This window comes from Rosa chinensis, chromosome 4 (assembly GCF_002994745.2).
Source record: "Rosa chinensis cultivar Old Blush chromosome 4, RchiOBHm-V2, whole genome shotgun sequence".
NCBI classification, from domain to species: Eukaryota; Viridiplantae; Streptophyta; class Magnoliopsida; order Rosales; family Rosaceae; genus Rosa; species Rosa chinensis.
In genome coordinates, this window is record NC_037091.1 from 60,055,225 (window position 1) to 60,075,065 (window position 19,841).

The window sequence follows — 19,841 nt, forward strand, 5'->3', positions numbered from 1 at the left end:
CCCCCGCCCTGCACACCAGCCTGCAGCAGCCCACGCACCCAGCAGCCTGCAGCAGCCCACGCACCTGCACACACGCCTGCGTCCCCTGCACAGCTCGGACTGCACCAGCCCAATCATTGCCGATTCCGAGCCACTGCATCTCACTGGCCAGCCGACCCCCGCGCCTACGCCGCCCACCTAGCATCTGTGCAGCCCACCCAACCTCACTGCAGCACTCACCCATCCAGCCACCCACCTGCAGATTAGGAGGAGGAAGCACAGAGGAAAGAAAGAAGGAGAAGAACCAGAAGGAAGAAAGAAGACGCGAAAAGAAAAAAAGAGAAAAAAAAAGGAAGGGAGAAGGACTGGGCCCGAAAAGAAAAAAAAGGAAGAAGAAAAAAAAGAAGGAGAAGGGCCGGGCCAGGAAAGAAAAAAAAAGGAAGAAAAAAAAAGGAGAAGGGGTGGGCCCGAAAAAAAGAAAAAAAAAGGAGGAAGAAAAAAAAGGGAAGGGAGAAGGGCAGCCCACCAACTGCCAATTTCCGACCAAATTCCAGCAATCCTAATTTAGCTACGCCTGCATCAACACGCGCGTGTCTTCAAGCCAAGAACAATCACGTAAGTTTTTATAATTAAGGTTGCTGCTTTTTTATATTTAAATTCCTTTTATTTTCTACAAATATTGGAATATATGTTGCCAAATGATTTTGATATTTAACAAAGCGGAATTGTGGGGATTCACGCTTAACGAACTAAGAGTGTTCGTATGAACTAAGAGTGTTCATAATTAAAAGAACTAAGAGTGTTCGTGTGAACTAAGAGCGTTCACAATGCTTGAACTAAGAGCGTCCGTAAGCATCAAATTGTGACCATATTAAAACATCATTGTTTGGTCTAATCCAAAAGAGATTCTTGGAAATTGATTTCTTGGTAGCATAGCTCGGAAATCTTATTGTTTTAGTTTTTGTGGAAGTTTAACTCCGAAACTAATATATCTTCTCTTCTTATTTTCAGGATGTTGAAGGAACCTAGACTCGACTTTCCCATGTTTGACTCAACAGGCTCGGATTACCACAGTTGGGTAACCGATGTTGAGAACCATCTCACTTCAAAGGGAATATTACCCATAATCCAGGCACCTAACCCGGATCTTGTGTTCGTGTGAACACCTACAAAGTATGCTCAAGCAGTTATCTTGATGTGACGCCATATGGACAAGGCACTCAGATTGGAGTATATGTCGATCAAGAATGCAAGACAGCTATGGGTAGCGCTAGAAGAGCGCTTTGGCAATGTCCAAGATTCCCTCCTCCCTGACTTGAAGGTTCAATGGAACAACCTGCGCTTTACTGATTTCAAGTCTGTTGCTGAATATAATTCAGAAGCTCTTCGCATACAGTCCATGTTGAGGTTTTGTGGACAACCTGTCACAGAGCAAGAGATAATTGAGAAAACTCTCTCCACCTTCCCCGTTTCAGCCATTGTGGTATCAAAGCAATACTGTACTGAAGTCAATGCTGGACGGATCACGAGGTTTCATCAACTTATCAATGTTATATCTGTAGCTGATAAACATGATAACATACTCGTGAGGAATTATAATTCAATGCCCATTGGAACTAAGAGCGTTCATGAGGCGAATTATAATGCACCCAAAGGAGGGCGCAAGGAGCGATACCCTAAGAATGGGGGACATGAGGGACGTATGGGCCCATATAACCGCCCTAACCAGGAAGGAAACTGCAAGTTTGGTGTGGATACACGTGGTGGTAATGCCACACGTAGGAGAGGGGGTCGTGGTATCCCTAGCCGTAATGGTGGCGCCATGGGTCGTGGTGGTGGCACCAACCCTCCTAGGGAATGCCCGCGACGTGCACAACTTGCACCTCAATTAAAGGGAGGCAACCACAATGATGAGTGTCATTGATGTGGATCACTTGAGTATTGGTTCAAGCAATGCAAGGCAAGCGAGGAACTAGCTGCCAGATACAGGGCATATAGGGACCTGAGAGAGCAAGAAGTGTACCTTGCAGAAGAAGAAGAAGATGGTGGAGATGTCAATCTCACCATAGAGGACTTCAAAGCTGAAGATGAAGTGCACAAGGATGCAGCAGACTTTGATTAGATTAGTCCTTTTATTTTTCCAAGAACTTTTGTTATGGCAATTTTCCTTAGTCAATAAATGACAATTGTATTAACTCTTTCTTATGTGGCGGACCCAATAAAATGTGATGTCTAGGAAAGTTATTGAGATTATTGGTACTTAAGAGAGTCTTGCTCCACCAACATCTCTCTCTACTTTCCTGGTCATATTTGATTGGAGTTACCAAATGGATAGAGTGACTACAATGTGTCTTACTTTGATTTTATTTTGGATTAGATTTTGGAAACTTTGATGTAATCATTGGCTATTAATAAAGTGTCAATTCTTTTACTTAATGTCTTGGACATACCTCAATTCGAACTTTATTATATAAGAGCCAATGGTTTTCATGTGGAAACACATTATGAGAATGGACAAAGTTCCTTTGCATCACCTCTAATGACTACGGACATAAACGAGTATTAGAGAAACTTATGTGTCGCTCTAGTGGGTTGTATGCAACCACTATTTGAGTTACTGAATCCAACCATGTCATGAGAAACAACTTATGGGATTCTGACACATATAGGCTTTGACATGATGATCTGTGTATTAAAGACTTTACACGGACATCCATTTTCAAAACGAAGAAAAGTAAGAACCAAGAATTAGTTCGAGGAGCTGCACATGCGCCTCATGGCCCCATGATTGTGCAAAGACCGGCCATGTATGGCCAGCGCCGCCTACCCCCTGTGGCAAATACATGGCATTGACCCCATAAACTCCTCTCTACTTCTCAAGTCTATTGTGACATTGTGGCTTAACCACAACCTTTATTGGTTGATTATAAGGCCCATGTTTCGTTCTGTAAAGCCTGTTATTTAGGATTGAGACCATCCTATGCAAAGGAGATTGAGGAAATAATTCCATTCTCACAAAGAATCTAAGAGAATTCTGTGGATCTGATCAACCAACTTGCGGACCGTATAGATGTTTTATGGTGTTGGTTGATACGCAAACATGCTGGTCCCCTGTTGTGCCATTATCCACTCATAATGCTGCTTATACTACCCTCCTAGTACATAACATATGGTTACAGGCTCACTACCCAGATCATCCCATCCAGTCAATTTGACTTGATAATGCTAGAGAGTTTACATCGAAGATTTTCGATGACTATTGCATATCATTGGGTATTGATATCAAGTATCATATTCCCATGTACACACCCAATTGGTCTGGCCGAAAAGCCACCATTAAAAGACTACGATGGTAGCCCGGACTTTGGTAATGCGCACCAATATTTTCCGCTTGGGTTATGCAATATTGCATGCAGCTATGCTAATTCGTCTACGACTCATAGCAGCCACTCAACTTTTATTTGCGTTACAGCTAGTGACTGGGTTCGAGTCTAATATATCGTATTTATGCATATTTGAGTGTGCGGTTCATGTGCCAATTGCGCCGCCACAACGCATCAACATGAGTCATTGCAACGAATGCATATATATATTGGACATGAGTCTCCAACTATAAGTCCGCTATGTAGAACCCTTGACAGGTGATCTTTATTTCGCTGGATTTGCGAATTGTCACTTTGATGAGACAGTCTTCCCGTCGTTAGGAGGAGATTAGAACGTCAATGTTCAATAGGAACGACAGGAATTGTCGTGGTCTGTCCCCACTATGTCTCATCTTGATCCCCCTAAAAGTGACGAGATCACATATACCTGTTGCAAACATGCCTACAAGGATCGATGTCCCCACAAGAGGACATGGTGCCACCCAGAGAAGATGGGTACTACACCACTACCATGGATGGTGGTATGGTGACGCCATAAAGGTGGCATAATGGCGTCATAGGCCATGGGTTCCGCTAGAGAGAGTAGGAGACCCATAGGTTCGATGGATTCTCGCCCTAAGAAGAGAGCGAGTTTGGCACAATTTGATCCATTGATCATTGATACTCAAAATCTGTCTCATGAGAATATTTTGGATTGTGGTTATGTCCAAGAGACATCGTTGGGGGACACCTCAATGTTAGAACCAATTCCTGAGAATATAGAGATCTCTACAAACTACACTAGTGTACATGAGGACGTGGAATTATTGGAACCAATGACATCGAACCTTACTCCGTTGAAGAATGCCAACGTAGAGAAAATTGGCTTAAATGGAAAGATGTGATCTAGGTTGAATTGGATTCACTAACGAAGAGGAAGGATTTCGGGCCTGAGATGCCAACACCTCCTAACATAAAACCTATTGACATTAATAGGTCTTTGTTAGATAACGTGATGAGAAAAAGAGATGGTAATCTCGCCTTGTGGCGCAAGGTTTCTCACAACGCCCTGGAATCGACTACGAGAAGACATATTCTCTCGTAATGGATGTCATTGCACTCCACTACCTTGTCAGTTTGGTAGTTTCCAAATAACTGAACATGCAGCTTACGAATGTGGTCACTACGTATCTCTATGGGGATCTAGATACGAAATATAATGAAGGTTCTTGTGGACTTTATTTACCCAAGTCAAGTGGCTCTAGACCACGGAGCGCATTTGCAACGAGGTTAAAATGCTCACTAAAATGACTACTTGATTGGAAAGGGATATGATGAACTATGCCCACGTGTTTCCATGACAAGTTCCGGATTTGCAATTGTCGCGGTTTATGTTGATAAACATAATTGGAACCCTTGAGAGTTAAGGGAAACCGCTGAACACCTGAAATCCGAGTTTGAGAGGAATGACCTTGGGAGAACACGGTTTTGTCTAAATTCAGAACTTGTATACCATGTCAAGAGACATTTTTGATAAAGTCAAAGATGCACCATGGTCTTCCGTAGTCTTGGCCCTAAAAGGGATCCGTTTCGTCCCAGGGATGATGACGAAGACGTGTTAATAGCAGAAGTGTTTACTTATGTACAATAGGCGCATTATTGTACTTAGCACAATACAAGACCGGACACCTCAATTATTATGAACTTGTTGGCTAGATATAGCCCTGCGCCAACGCAACTCCATTAGATTGGTATAAAGACAATCTTTCGATATTTGAGAGATACAATTGATATGGGCTTGTTTTATCCCTACAGAGAAAAGAGATGACGGAAGTGTGGGATCGGACCCCACAAGGTAAAATGCCACCTTCCGTGCTCCTCCTCCCCTCCATCAAAATGACAACAAGCATTTCTAAATATTGAAGTGAACCAAATCCGATCAGAGGATAATGTAGCGGACTTATTTACTAAGTCGTTACCAAAATCCACCTTCGAGAAACATGTGAAGAGCATCGGATTAAGAAAGTTATCCGAACTCCCATGATTGTAGCAATCAGGGGAAGATATTGACATCAAGGGGAGGCATGATGTCTACACGTTCGATCTCGAAGAGTGAAGGACATGTTGTGCTCTTTTTGTCCTTCGACCAGGGTTATTTTTGTCCCGCAGGGTTTTTGTTACCTGGCAAGGTTTTTAACGAGGCAACAATCAAAACGTCATCACCAAGTTTGAGCGGGACAAGGGGGAGTATTGAAGGATATCGACATAATGTGTGCCTCTACAAACTAGGGTTTAAAGTTGTAATATGAATGTGTTCTAGGTATTCAATTGTAATCAGATTCTATTACCTTTTTGGGTACCTTGTAACTCCCTATTTAAAGGGCTCCTATTATCAATGAATATACACAATTCCATTCTCCTACAACATTACTGTGCTGGTAACATAATCAATTATCCCAAGCCTGTGGAAGCTCAAAGGGGCCTTACATTACTGTTAGCCCATTGGGCTTGTAAAAATTGGTTGTGACCCATGATGTGAACGTAGCTTTTGATATTAAGTAAAAATTGGTTGTGACCCATGATGTGAACGTAGCTTTTGATATTTCTGCCTTGGAATAAATCAAAACACCTCAAGGCCTAGCTGCATCAACCATTATGTTTTCCCAATCAATTGTTGTCATGGTAAGCTTCATATATATTTGGCTTTTGACGTATTCGTAAAAAAACCACTATACAATTCCCGAAATTCTTTTATAATTATTTGTCCTCCAATAAGTGCAAGACCAACTCATTTGAACCTAGCCTCACAGGCTCGTGCAGATGTTGTTTAATGTTTATAAGTGGATAAGTAAATTTTTCTGCAGCACTTAGACGCTCATCAGGAACAGAGGTTTGTCCGAGTTAGAAAGAAAAAAGTATGGGAGTTTCATGTATTATAAAAGGTTGAGCATGGAATAAAATCGTGAGAGTGGACAAGAATAACGTGAAAATTAATCTTTTTAGAAAACAACCAGTAAAATTGTCATGTACAAAAGGAGGCATCCATGAATCATACAAACAATGATCCAAAATCATGTATAAGTGTTTTGATAATGATCTAATTTAATTTACAGTGAGTTTGACAAAAACTCTTGAGTAGATTGGTTGTGTCACATGACATGAAATACTATTTTTTTTTTCTTTATAAAGATAGACATGCATTGATATATTCACGTTCATAAAATTAAAATTACATCCACAGCAAATATTTCCATTTCACATGTCATAATAAAAAATAAATAAAAAAATTCTTTAATCCACACGATTGATTGGTGATCAAGATTCAAGAGGCAAATGGACATATAGTCAACGAGCATCGGTAGCATAATCTTTGTAGTCTAACAAGTAAACATAGGTGACGCACGAGTGCACGACCTCCTAATTATGACTTAATTAGTTTAATTAACATAGAAGAGGCTTCATGTTTCCCACAAAAGCTCTTTGATTCATGTCGTTTAAATGCTGGATTTATATATAGGTTTCTCTTATCGGGTTCCTCGTCTTGTTATTGCCACACTTTGCATGTATTAATTGTTCTTGTTCATGGAGCGGCTTCGTAGAAATGGTTGAAGACCTAGCTAGAATTCTTCAGAATTTTGTATTGTTTGTTTGGGATCAATGCATTCAACGTGGATTATAACTAGTTTTGTGTTCATGCAGTAATGTTGGACCAAAATAAAAACTAATTAGCTGCAGCAGGTGCTGACCGCAGTACTGTAGATGATTATGCTCCAATGACTAATTACGCCCAGAAGAATAGAAGTTCGGCACAATTAATTCTCTAAGAAAATGACCAAGATGCATCTTTTCCAATCACCAGAAATGAAAAACTAACAAGGTAAAGAACGTACGTACGTACATGAGAAAAATGCTTTCTCGGTCTGCAGCCTTGATCAAATGCTGATTTTTCATATTCATATGAAAGAAAATATTTTGGTTTCATATGAGTATCTAGCTAGGCTGCAGACTGCAGAGTGAGGGCAGAAAACCAAAACATTGCCACTGCACCCACTGATCGATCACCATATTTATTTCAATGCCTGATCAATGTACATGGACCGATGGAACCTTTATCTCTCTCTCCATACTGATCGATAACATACAGAACAGAAATTGGACTCGCAGAGCAACGAAATCGCAATGAAATCACAAACAATTGAAATATTAGAAGAAAAAAGATATAGAGGTTAATCGAGTTCAAATATACTGTAGTCGTTTAATAGTTTTTTTAATTTTTTTTATGAGAGTAGTCGTTTAATAGTTATGATCGTGTACACTTAATGACGAACACAAAAATGTGACACTCATGTGTCGCTAGAGTACTCAAGTGACGAATGCATTTACAAATTTGCAAAATTGCATCAATCCTAATAAAAGTTGCACTATTCCAATATCGTGCATTATTCACATTAAGGCAACAAATCATCTGTTTGAATCCGAATCTTGTTTCTTCTTGAAGATGTTCAAAGTTGTGTCTTACCAACTCGACAATAGTTTGGATATGAATACCTTGAAACTTGATTGATTTGGAATAATGAGTGAATTTTATACAAAACAAAATGGGATTTTGCATAAAACAGAGTAAAATATACTTTGGTCATACACAGTAACTCATAATTACATTATGTAAGAGCTTGGCTAATACTAAAAATATACCATAATTTAATCCCAAGGAAATTTTTAAAAAGAGTAAGAACCTTGTATAGTTGTACGTCTTCCTGCATTCCATTTCCCAATACTAGTGTTTTTCTCCCATGCATACAAATTTTGTGTGAAAGTAATTTTGACAATGATCCAAAAGAAACAAGTTTTTGCATAGCTATACGATTTCATGATTCTTTTATGACCTCTTTCAGTTCAAATTCGCTCAAATAGATGAAAACACACATGGTTATATGGTGCGCTGAACAAGAGTACAGTAAGTTCAGGATAAATATATATTTATAATCCGACCCTAAATTAATACTACTTAAAATAAACCAGTACTATTGTGGGTTTTTGCAGTATATGATATGATTCTGTAACGAAATGACCAAGAAGTCATAATAGTACCAGTTGTCCATCACATGCATGTGACTTCAGATCTTACACTTGCTCTGCGTTGTGCCAGTACAGCTAGCCTCCCATCACACAGACAACAACAAAACTAAAGAAAGGAGAAGATGGTGAGAGAAAGAAGAACGCTTGTCAATGATGTCTTTAAAATGGTGATCCTTCCTAGGAGGAAATTAAAGGAGATGAACATGAGGATGATTCAGTGCACCGACATGCACTTGCACAGACATAAATGAATAGTTAGATTATATTAAATATACTCTTAGGTTATTAATATAAATATTAATTATAAATATCAAAGGTTGAGATTATCTTATAAGTTTTGGGTCATTTAGACCGTCGGTGCATAGAATAATTTCATGTTCATCTAGAAATTGATGAACATTGACCCTTTAATGGGTAACGGCAACGTTTTGACTTTCTGCACAATAATTTCACATATTCTCCCTTCTTCGAAAAGTCCAAAGGGATCAGAATCATTTACTTCATCATTATTCCAGTCTAGTATAAAGGCAAACAGATCGAGGTTCTGAAATCTTAAGCTAGCTTGAGATTTGAGAGTTGAGACCAAACCAATGGCAAATAATATTGGCCTTAGTTTCTTCCTTCTGGCTCTACTTCTACTTTCAAAGGTGGAAGCAAGACCAATGCCTGCAGCTCCCATTTTGCCTCTATCTGATCCAAAATTTTCATCTTCTTCCATTTCCATAACATCATCATCACCTGTAAGTTACTTTCCCGTTCTTCATAACTCCCTTAATAACTTTGCTTCACATGTATAATAATTTACTCTGCTGTAATGTCTGTTCTTGTAATATGTAGAATGGAGCAAGCCTGAGTGATATTGATGATGATGATGCTTGCAAGGGTTTAAACAGCAAGGACTGTTTGATGAGAAGGTCGATGGTTGCCCACACAGATTACATCTACACACAGGATATCAGCACTAGTACTGAACCGTGATACTAGCTAATATTTTCTTCTTTACTTTCTGTTGTAAATCTGGCGAAATCCTATTTATGGTGGAAAGTGAAGGTTTTTGTATCTAATTTGATATATGAAACCCTGGAATTGAGATGTAATCACATGAAGTTCAATGCATGGCGAGTATCCAGGCTATTCAGTCACTCTAATTCCCTGTTCATGATCAGCAACAAAGAACAAGACAAATTTCATGTGATTTTGTGATACTCACTGAGTCAATGTTATTAAAAACTCTACACTACTCCTAGTCTCCTACCACCATTAAGTTGTTTAACATAAAATAAAAGGTTTCAGTTGTATGATATATAAAACGTATAGAGAACAGTCTTGTCTTTAGAAGACAAGATGAACTACAAGCTAACAGAGCAGAGACCAGAGTTTTGGCTTTAAGATCTTTATCTTTTTTTTCTTTTCTTTTCTTTTGAGTTCTTTTATTTATACATCTTTTTTACACCCAGAACCCACTTGAACATTATCAAACTTATTAGTGCAATATATTGATGTTTGATAATGGTTACCACAATTAATGGTTCGGTCAAGTTTCATATGCATTAGTATTGTACAGCATAAAACAACAAGAATTTCTGAGCCAGATAAATGCATGGATGCTAGCATGCTTATTAATTATCTGCATAAGGGATTAAGAGGCTAGATACCAGCGCGGGGTATCTTAATTTATAAGCAAGAAGGAGGGTTTTGTTTGCCATAAGCTTTGCCATCCACATATGAACATGACGAATTCGCAGGTCCTCCGTCTCTATAATTTAGGTCGATGTCTCTCAGCTCAATCTCATGGCAAGGTTTACTTTGGCTGCAGTTGAAATTAACTGCAGTCTTTGTTCTTGAAGTTCCCCAAATGTTATTAAACTTAACATTTTTAATCTGAACTTGTGAGGATTCCTGCAGGCAACAAAATAGATTAGTATTGCATGATTAAGCATGCTAGCATTGTTACTAAACTTAACATTGTTAATCTGTACCTTCCCGCTACATCCGTGATCAGGGCAATAGTTTTGATCAATGATGATGGGGTTGCCGACATTATCCATTTCAATGTGCTCAAATGTAATATATGCAACGTTGCCTGGCTGAGATGGATAAGCCTTTGTCTTGATTCTCACTCCATTCTGAGTACCAACTAAACTGCTGTTTCTTATGTTCAAATTAGTAACAGCACCACGAGAAATGCTTCCGATGCTAAATCCATGTCCAGGTCCACAGTGAACTCTAGTTATGTTGATGTTCTTTGAATTGGGAAGGCACGCTATGCAGTCGTCCCCTACGGATATCACTGAATCCAAGATTTGGATGTATTTGGAATTACTTACTTTGATTCCGTCAGTGTTGGGACTGTCGCCGGGAGCCGATATGTTGATGTTGCTAATTACTACAACACTGCATGTGAAAATTTTGATGTGGGTGTTCTTGCTGTTGAGAAATGTTATTTGGCGGATGCTTGCATGAGAAACAAAATCTAACCTCAATGTCTGAAAGGAACATAAAAGAAAACTCAAGATTAATAATCAACGTACGAGTATATATATACGTGTGTGTGTCTATATATGTACACGTGTGTGTCTATAGCTCCACTCTAGATAGGATATATATATATATACACACACACACACATGCTCAATCAAAAGCGGGCGTCTGCAACCCAAAAATAGTGTGGACGTCCCTTTTCCGACCTTGATCAAGCAGCGATAGAGGCGCTGCAGTTGCCGAACGAACCCTCTGGATGTCCCGGACGGCGTCATTATGAAGGCGAAGGCTCGGCTGATCAGAATCGAAAGTGTGTGTGGCGAGCTCGCCTGAAACCATGGAAGCCCATTGAGGCCGACTTCGAACTCTTCATCGACGACTCCAGCTGCAAGCAGAGGCTTGAGTACATTGAGGCCTAGTTCGGTCCGGCAACTGCAGCGCCTCCATCACCTCCTGATCGAGGCTGGAGGAGGGACGTCCGCACTTTTTTCTGGGTTGCGGATATCCTCTTCTGAACGGCTCCGTGTGTGTGTGTGTGTGTGAGTGTGTCCTATTCAGATTAGAGCTCCGCTTTAAAATTAAATTGTGGATTTAGAGTTTAGGGTCACTTTTTGATCGCATATTCACATCTCGACCATTTAGTTTTTAGGTATTAATGTATTAATCATCTCTGCAAATTTTCAGCCAAATTGATGATTATTAAGGCATTGATGATTGCCTTAAAGGTAATACGGTTCAGGTTAGACAAATTCAGTTCGTCCATTGGTTTAAGAGAGTTAGATACCTTAAAGATCATCAATTTGGCTGAAAATTTGCAGAGATAATCTATACATTAGTACCTAAAAACTGAACAGTCGAGATGTGGATATGTGACCGAAAAGTGACTATATATATATATATACACAGTCCGTCTCAGGTGCGGACGTCCGTACCGAGCGGACTGTGCGGATTTCCTGTTTTCGACCACTTTCCGGCCACATTTTTACATCTTAACCGTTCAGTTTTTAGGTCCTAGTGTATAGATCACCTTTGCAAAATTTCAGCCAATTTGGTGATCGTTAAGGCATCCAAAACTGCAATTTACCATTATAAATATGAACGGTTCCGGTTCAACAGATTCGGTCAATTCGTGTAAAATGCAGTTTTGGATGCCTTAACGATCACCAAATTGGCTGAAATTTTGTAGAGTTGATCTATACACTAGAACCTAAAAACTGAACGGTTAAGATGTAAAAATGTGGCCGGAAAGTGGTCGAAAACAGGAAATCCATACCAAAAATTCGGTACGGACGTCCGCACCTGAGAAAATTCCTATATATATATATAGAGTCGTTCAAGAGCGGAAGTCCGCAACCCAGAAAAAGTGCTGACGTCGCTGCTCCGGCCTCGATTAAGCGTCGACGGTGAGGCTCGGCTTGCTGGACGGAGGCTAGGAGTTGAACGGACCAATCTGCAGTTGGGTGGAGTCGTCGACGACGAGGTTGCAGCGCTGCCCAGAACATCGCAGTTGCAGATAAGGTTGCCGATGACTATCCTTCAACCTCGATCGCTGCCCAGAAGCGGTCTGGGATGCGTCCGGCTCCCGTCAGGCAAGCCCCGCATCGCCATTGCCGCCTGGAAGCTGCTGCAGCGTCGATGTCCACACTTTAGCGACCGTGCGGACTTCTACCTATGATCGGGTATATATATATATATATATATATATCCTATCCAGAGCGGAGGTCTGCTTTGAAATTAAAGTGTGAACTTAAAGTTTTGGGTCGCTTTTCGATCGCAAATCCACATCTTGACCGTTCAGTTTTTAGGTACTAGTGTATAGATCATCTCTATAAATTTTCAACTAAATTAATGATCGTTAAAGCATTGATTACTGCCTTAAAGGTAGTACGGTTTAGGTTGACAGATTCAGTCCGTCAATTGGTTTAAGCGAGTTAGATACCTTAACGATCATCAATTTGGCTGAAAATTTGCAAAGATGATCTATACACTAGTACCTAAAAACTGAACGGTCGAGATGTGGATATGCGATAGAATAGCGACCAAAAACTCTAAGTTCACACTTTAATTTCAAAGCGGGAGTTAACTCCGTTCTGTCTTTTTTTTGTCCATTTTAAGGAATAGTTATTAGACTCAATTTTCAATCACATATTTATATCTTGACCGTTCAGTTTTTAGGTCTATATGAGTAAATCACCTCTACAAATTTTCAGCCAAATTGATAATAGTTAAGTCATTCATAACGGTTCAGGTTGGACAGATTTGGTTTGTCCATTGATCTAATCAAGTTTGATACCTTAACGATTATCAATTTGGCCAAAAATTTGCATAAGTGATCTATATATTAGGACCTAAAAACTGAACGGTCGAGATATGAAAATGCGATCTAAAAATGGGTCCCTCAAGAAATCTCTTAATTGAAGGACCCTAATATATATATATATATATATATATATATATATATATATATTGTTAGTGGGTTTTGGTTTTCATATCCCCCTCTTCTGGGATAGACTTGAGGACTTGGCCAAAATAGCAGTTCCATTCAAAAAGTCCATATCAACCATAGTCTGAATGGTCTCTATTTTCATAAAGAGTTTTTCTATTGGTACCTCCATATTTGCTTATTTGATCTCTCATGCTCTTCACACCTCCTATTTGCTTTTTAAAAAGTAAAATTTGTTATCTAAACCTTTTTCAAGCATCTAACTTAACCTTACTTATAAATAGAATGTTCCAAGCATTAAAGATGAGTTTTAATGCTCCCATATTGTTTGTTTACCAAAAAAAGAAAACCTGAAATAAATATTGAAAAAAAGTCATAGCTTGGTAACTAATTAAAAAAATATTACCGTAATTGTTTTCAAGCCTAATGTTTCATGTTTTATGATTGCTACCATTTTAGCTAGGTTACAAAATCAAATTTGCTCATTATATTGTTTATATTTAGCTTTATCTTACATGCCGCTTCACATACTTATTTGGTTTAGTTTACATGATGCCTCTCTATATCCCTCGTTTCAAGATCTTGTTATACTAATGAGAAAAACCTTTATCTAATTGTTTTCCTACCACATCATAGTTTTGTTCTTGTATAATTCATCAAGTAAGTTTGAATACATTTTCTCTTGATTCTTTTTTTTTTTCTTCGAAAGCTTTCATGAACAAAGAAAATGATTAATGAGAATTGAAAATGGAAATGAATAATAAAAGTAATATAAAATTTGTTTCTATTATTATAAAGCTTTTGGAGAGAGAACAAAAATATATACTTTTTCTTAATATTTTGTTGTCTTTATCGGTCTTTTTATATAAGGATATATAAGTCGTTTAATAATTAAAAATGAGGGAGATCTAGTAAGTAGATTAGAGCATCTTTAGCAATGCTAGCCATTTTTGAGTCAAATTTTAGCTAAAGTAGCTAAAAAGTTATTTTAGCTAGTCACTTTAGAATTACGTCTGCATCAATGCTCTCTATTTTAGCTAGTTTTGAATTTATATTATTTTTAAATGAAGATTAAATAGTTTAAATGTATTTATAAATTACATAAAATAACTTGAAAGAAATGTTTTAAATTATAGAGAGTCTCATCCCGCTCTCTATATTTAGGAGCGAGATAGCTAAAAGTTATAATAGAGAGCTACTTAGGAGTCTGGTGCAGGTAGGGTTGTCAATGCGTCGTGTCGGGTTGGGTTCGTGTCGGGTTAAAGTATTTGTCGTGTCGCAAGATACAAACCCAAACCCAACCCATTTAATAATCGTGTCAAAAATTTAAACCCAAACCCAACCTATTTATTAAACGGGTTACCCATTTCCAACCCGCTTAACCCATTTAACAAATAGGTCCGTGTCGTGTTAGACAAAATGATCCATTTAAGGGTTAATAATGTGATCCATTTAACTAAAAAAATGTATAAATTGATTAAATTCACTAAAAACTCCACAAGACGAAGAATATAAATAATTTTATATATTCATAAATAATTAAATCTAATAATTATAAAGCAAAATTTCAAATTATCTAATCCTATGATCAAATACTCCCAACGTCCAAAATTTCAAGAATAAGTATACCATAATCGGGTTATACGGGTTCACTTCGTGTTGGCGGGTTGACCCGTGGCCGATCCATTTATTAAATGGGTCATGGCGGGTTGACCCACGGCTGACCCGCTTTTTAATCGTGCGGGTTCAACCCGCTTTATTTCGTGCGGGTTTCGAGTCGTGTTATCGGGTCGTGTCGGAATTGACAGCCCTAGGTGCAGCTGCTAAAATAGATAAAATGCTAAACATGCTCTCCAAAATAGCTAATGAGCTAAAATAGAGAATCTGCTAAAGATGCTCTTAGGAGTCCAAATAGAAACTCTCTTTTATAAATAATCCAAATGTTCTTTTCTAATTATATATATATATATATATGTATAACGATATTAACTTTAATTAATTTCTTTTTGCATCAATGATTTTATAATATGAAAATAAATAGTTTGAGCATATATGTGCTAACATTTCATGACAGACTTCGAATCATAGTTCATGACTTTTCTTCAATTAAAATTTTAAAAAGGGTGAGGCTATTGACACCCTATAATTTTCTTTGTTCACCCTACTTGTTCATTACACCCTACATTTTAATTTCAATTATTAGATTTACTTATCCAACCCATTTCTCTTCCCAGGAATATCCTCCATCATATGACATATCAAATTAAAAAAGAAATTTTGTTTAACGAAAATTTCTCATTTAATTTATATCAATTAAAAAGATGTCCTAAAATATATTAAAGTTTCCTAATAAAATCATAATTTGATTTACTTCCATTTTTTAATATTTTTTTCCATTCAATTTCAATGTTCGTTTATTTCAATCCATATTAAAAAAATTAGTAAGTGCTACTATGAGCAATGAAAAAAAGATTGATTTTTTTTTTTCGTGTTTTAAATTTTTTACTTTTGGTGTTTATAAAGGTATTATAAATATTTTGATGAAGTTAACACTAATAGTTTTATGAATTGAATAACGAATTAACAATGAGGACGCAACAAAAAAAGAAAAAAGAAAATTGTAATAAATTGAAATTTGGATGGAGAAGATGAAGATTAATGTTATCAAAAGAGAAATTAAGTAGTTTTATATTTAATTAGTTATGTATTTAGTTTTCCTTAAAGATTTAAATTTTAGAAAATTAGTGTACTTATTAGTCATTTTGAATTTGAGTAATTTAGTCTTTCAATAATTCAAATATTTGTAGAGTGAACAAAGAAAATGATAGAGTGGCAATAGCCGCACCCTTTTAAAAATTAGGCGAGTATAATGTTGCTATTTGTACCCAGCAAAAATCTTAGTACACCCAACAACATAATTATTGTTCCTAATTTTCCAATTCTACCCCTTATTTTAATTAAATTAAGAAATAACCAAAAGGGAAAAATTCACCAACGGTGTCTGGACACTTAAGGGACTTTCAGAATGATACCTGAACTTACAAAGTTATCAATGTGATACCTGGACTCATTTTTTCGTATCAATGTCGTACCTATGACCAATTTCCGTAACGTCTCCGTGACGGAAATTGGTCGTAGGTATCACATTGATACGAAAAAATGAGTCCAGGTATCACATTGATAACTTTGTAAGTTCAGGTATCATTCTGAAAGTCCCTAAGTGTCCAGACACCGTTGGTGAATTTTTCCCAATTTTGCACGTGAGTCACTTAATGAAGACAAAATGACCGATTTACCCTCAAATTCTTTCTTTCTTTTCTTTTCTTTTTTTCTTTATTCTTCTTTCTTTCTTTCTTTCTTTCTTCTTCTTCTTTTCTGGTTTCTTCTTCCCCTGATTTGAATCATCAAGATTCAAATCATTTTGCTCGTCCGATTCCCACCGCCGCTGCGTCTCAATCCACCTTTATGCACCACAGATGTTTCTGGTTCCCCCAACTTCAAATCCTATAGCAAATTGAAATTGTGCATTGAGGCTTCAGCGCACACTTCGAGTTCATCCCCGCCGCCGTCGCCAATGACTTGACCACAACAACCTCCACCACCGCACAACAACGTCATCCTCCGCTGCTTCTCGATTGGGTTTGGGGATAAGGACTGTTTCTTCCTCCACCGCTAGCGAAATCGTGGAGGCTCAAGGCCACATTCTAAGGGCCACCGGCCGGAAGGACAGCCACAGCAAGGTTTGCACCACCAAAGGCCCCAGGGATCGCAGGTTCAGGCTCGTCGCCCACACCGCCATTCAATTCTACGACATGCAGGACCGGCTTGGATACGACCAGCCTAGCAAGGTCGTTGATTGGCAGCGCAGGACACGCAGAACGTGAGCCTCAATTTCTCGATGGTGGAGGCTCCGAGTCCTTTGTTTACTAATCGGCGAGGCACAATGGTGGGTAGCAGCGGAGTGGCGAAGCTGGTGAATAAGAACAGCTCAAATTTTCTACAGGTGAGGATGGTGTTGAGGCCGAAGTTGTTAATCTTTGTCTGCCGAAAATTTCCTCTGATCGAAGTTGGGCTAGAGGCCGAAGTTGTCGGCTAAACCGATGAAGTTGCAGGTGAGGATGGTGTGGAGGTGGTGTTGCATGTCGGGAAGAAGGAGAGGATGGAGGGGTGTGATTGGAGCTGTGATTTGAGAGTGCAGGGCCGGCGGGGTCTGAGTTTCTGATCAATGGTGTATAAAAGGGGGTCGGAGGAGAGAACGAGAGTGGTGGTGGTCAAGTCATTGGCGGCGGCGGCGGGGATGAACTCGGAGTGAACGGTGAAGCCTCAATCCACAATTTCAATTTGCTATAGGATTTGAAGTTAGGGGAACCATAAACATCTGTGGTGCATGAAGGTGGATTAAGACGCAGCGGCGGTGTTTGATCGGCGATCGGAGGTGGGAATCGGACGAGCAAGATGATTTGAATCTTGATGATTCAAATCAGGGGAAGAAGAAACTAGAAAAGAAGAAGAAGAAGAAAGAAAGAAAGAAAGAAAGAAAGAAAGAAGAATAAAGAAAAAAAGAAAAGAAAAGAAAGAAAGAATTTGAGGGTAAATCAGTCATTTTGTCTTCATTAAGTGACTCACGTGCAAAATTGGGAAAAATTCACCAACGGTGTCTGGACACTTAGGGACTTTCAGAATGATACCTGAACTTACAAAGTTATCAATGTGATACCTGGACTTATTTTTTCGTATCAATGTGATACCTACGGCCAATTTCCGTCACGGAGCCGTTACGGAACTTGGTCGTAGGTACGATGTTGATACGAAAAAATGAGTCCAGGTATCACATTGATAACTTTGTAAGTTCAGGTATCATTCTGAAAGTCCCCTAAGTGTCCAGACACCGTTGGTGAATTTTTCCCATAACCAAAATAGTGAGAACCAATCCTAACCGTCGTAAGTCGTTCCAGCCTCCCCAAATCCTCTCATTGGCTCAACGCTATCAATCATTTTGTTAACAGAACATGATACAAAAACATGGATTGGGTGATCTCACCTGAAGGGAGGTAGGAGGACCTTCTTTGATCTTCTAAAAGGCCTCAAATAGAGGTTTTTGCTTTTGTTTTTGGCTGAGACTGGTTTTTCGTTTTTAAGCATACGAGATCTTAACAATCCCGGCCCACTATACGTATATACGATTGATTATCAGTTAGAGGAGTTAATCAATATGTTATTATATGAAAATAGAACTGATCGATATCTAATTAGGTGGAGCAATTCAATTAGTTGATTTGCTGGCCCCAAAACTTGGTTGTTTCTTCTCTCATCTTGATAGTCACCATCTCCAAGATTAGAGAAAGAATCAAAGCTAAGAGAAAGGAAGATAGAGGGAACAAGAAGAAGAAGAAGAAATGATGATGGATCTTTAAGGGTAATACCGGAAATAAGAGAGAAATTATGTTGCTGGCTGTACTCAAATTTTTGCTGGGTACAAATAGCAGCACCCATCATACAAACCGGGTTGCTTATATGCATGAAGCTAATTTCTAGGTTATTGCTAGACACTCTCTCTGTTTCTCTCTATTTCTGTGGGAAACAAAAACGGTTGAACGTTAACCTCTTTATTAGCACATTCTGCATGACAGATTTTCTCCTTAAAACAAACGAACTTACGGGCATCATTCGTATCAAGCTAGCTAGATATATATACGTGCAACAATTACTTACAGTGGGAAGTGCCTTGCTCTTTCCCCAAGCAGAGGCTCCTCGGCCGTCCAACAATCCACCACCATGAATTACGAAGTGTTCAACATATCTGAAGCTGATCCAATGGTCCACACCAACCGAAGATTGGACGTCCACGGGAGCTTGTAGGGTTCCCTGTACCTGCAACTCCATTGGTCCCTTGCAATGCCCTTGTAGAACCACCGGTGCCACCATGAACGTCCCTTGTGGAAATAAAATAACACCACCTCCAGTGTTTTGATGACAGGATTGGTTCCATACTTCACTCAAGACCTAAAGTAAATAAACCAAATCTAATAAGCAAACAAAACAGTGAACGCACTTTGGCCATAATCATGCAAATAGTTTATACTTGTACATACCTTGCTGTTATCAAATTTTCCATCTGCAACGGCCCCGTGTTCCAGTACATTGTAAACTTTGGACTGAGCTTGAACTTTGTTAATGGTTACAAGCAATAGCACTAAGCAAGCACATTGGATAGCCGAGGTCGAGACCATATTTTTGTTTCCGGTGAGCTTCTTTAATTTGTTAAGTGTACATATTATTGTTGTTATGGTCGTTCTTATAGGACGTTGTTTGTTTAGGTTGAAATGAATTTGGTTCTTTGGAAAAGAACAAAAAATCAAAAACGATCCGATTTGTTTAAATTTAGATTTTTTCAAGTGGGTTAAGAGAATCTGTATTTTCCTTAATCAGTATCCATCAGGATCTGGCTATGTACTTTCAGGATTTAATTACTTATAAAGTAGGGTAGTAAAACATTG

At 38.6% G+C, this 19,841-nt stretch overlaps 2 protein-coding genes across 2 annotated transcripts; one reads left to right on the forward strand and one right to left on the reverse strand.

Moving 5' to 3' along the window:
• Nucleotides 1-8,967: 8,967 nt before the first annotated feature.
• Nucleotides 8,968-9,771, forward strand: LOC112196691 (phytosulfokines 3-like). The gene is made up of 2 exons (XM_024337110.2): nucleotides 8,968-9,160; nucleotides 9,258-9,771. Exons 1-2 carry the CDS (start codon nucleotides 9,011-9,013, stop codon nucleotides 9,396-9,398), a joined length of 291 nt encoding a protein of 96 aa, XP_024192878.1. The 5' UTR covers nucleotides 8,968-9,010; the 3' UTR covers nucleotides 9,399-9,771.
• Nucleotides 9,772-10,094: 323 nt separating this feature from the next.
• Nucleotides 10,095-19,574, reverse strand: LOC112199683 (exopolygalacturonase). Its single transcript, XM_024340661.1, has 4 exons — nucleotides 19,437-19,574; nucleotides 19,057-19,347; nucleotides 10,400-10,906; nucleotides 10,095-10,319 (listed from the first exon to the last, which is right to left on the reverse strand). Exons 1-4 carry the CDS (start codon nucleotides 19,572-19,574, stop codon nucleotides 10,095-10,097), a joined length of 1,161 nt encoding a protein of 386 aa, XP_024196429.1.
• Nucleotides 19,575-19,841: the final 267 nt, after the last annotated feature.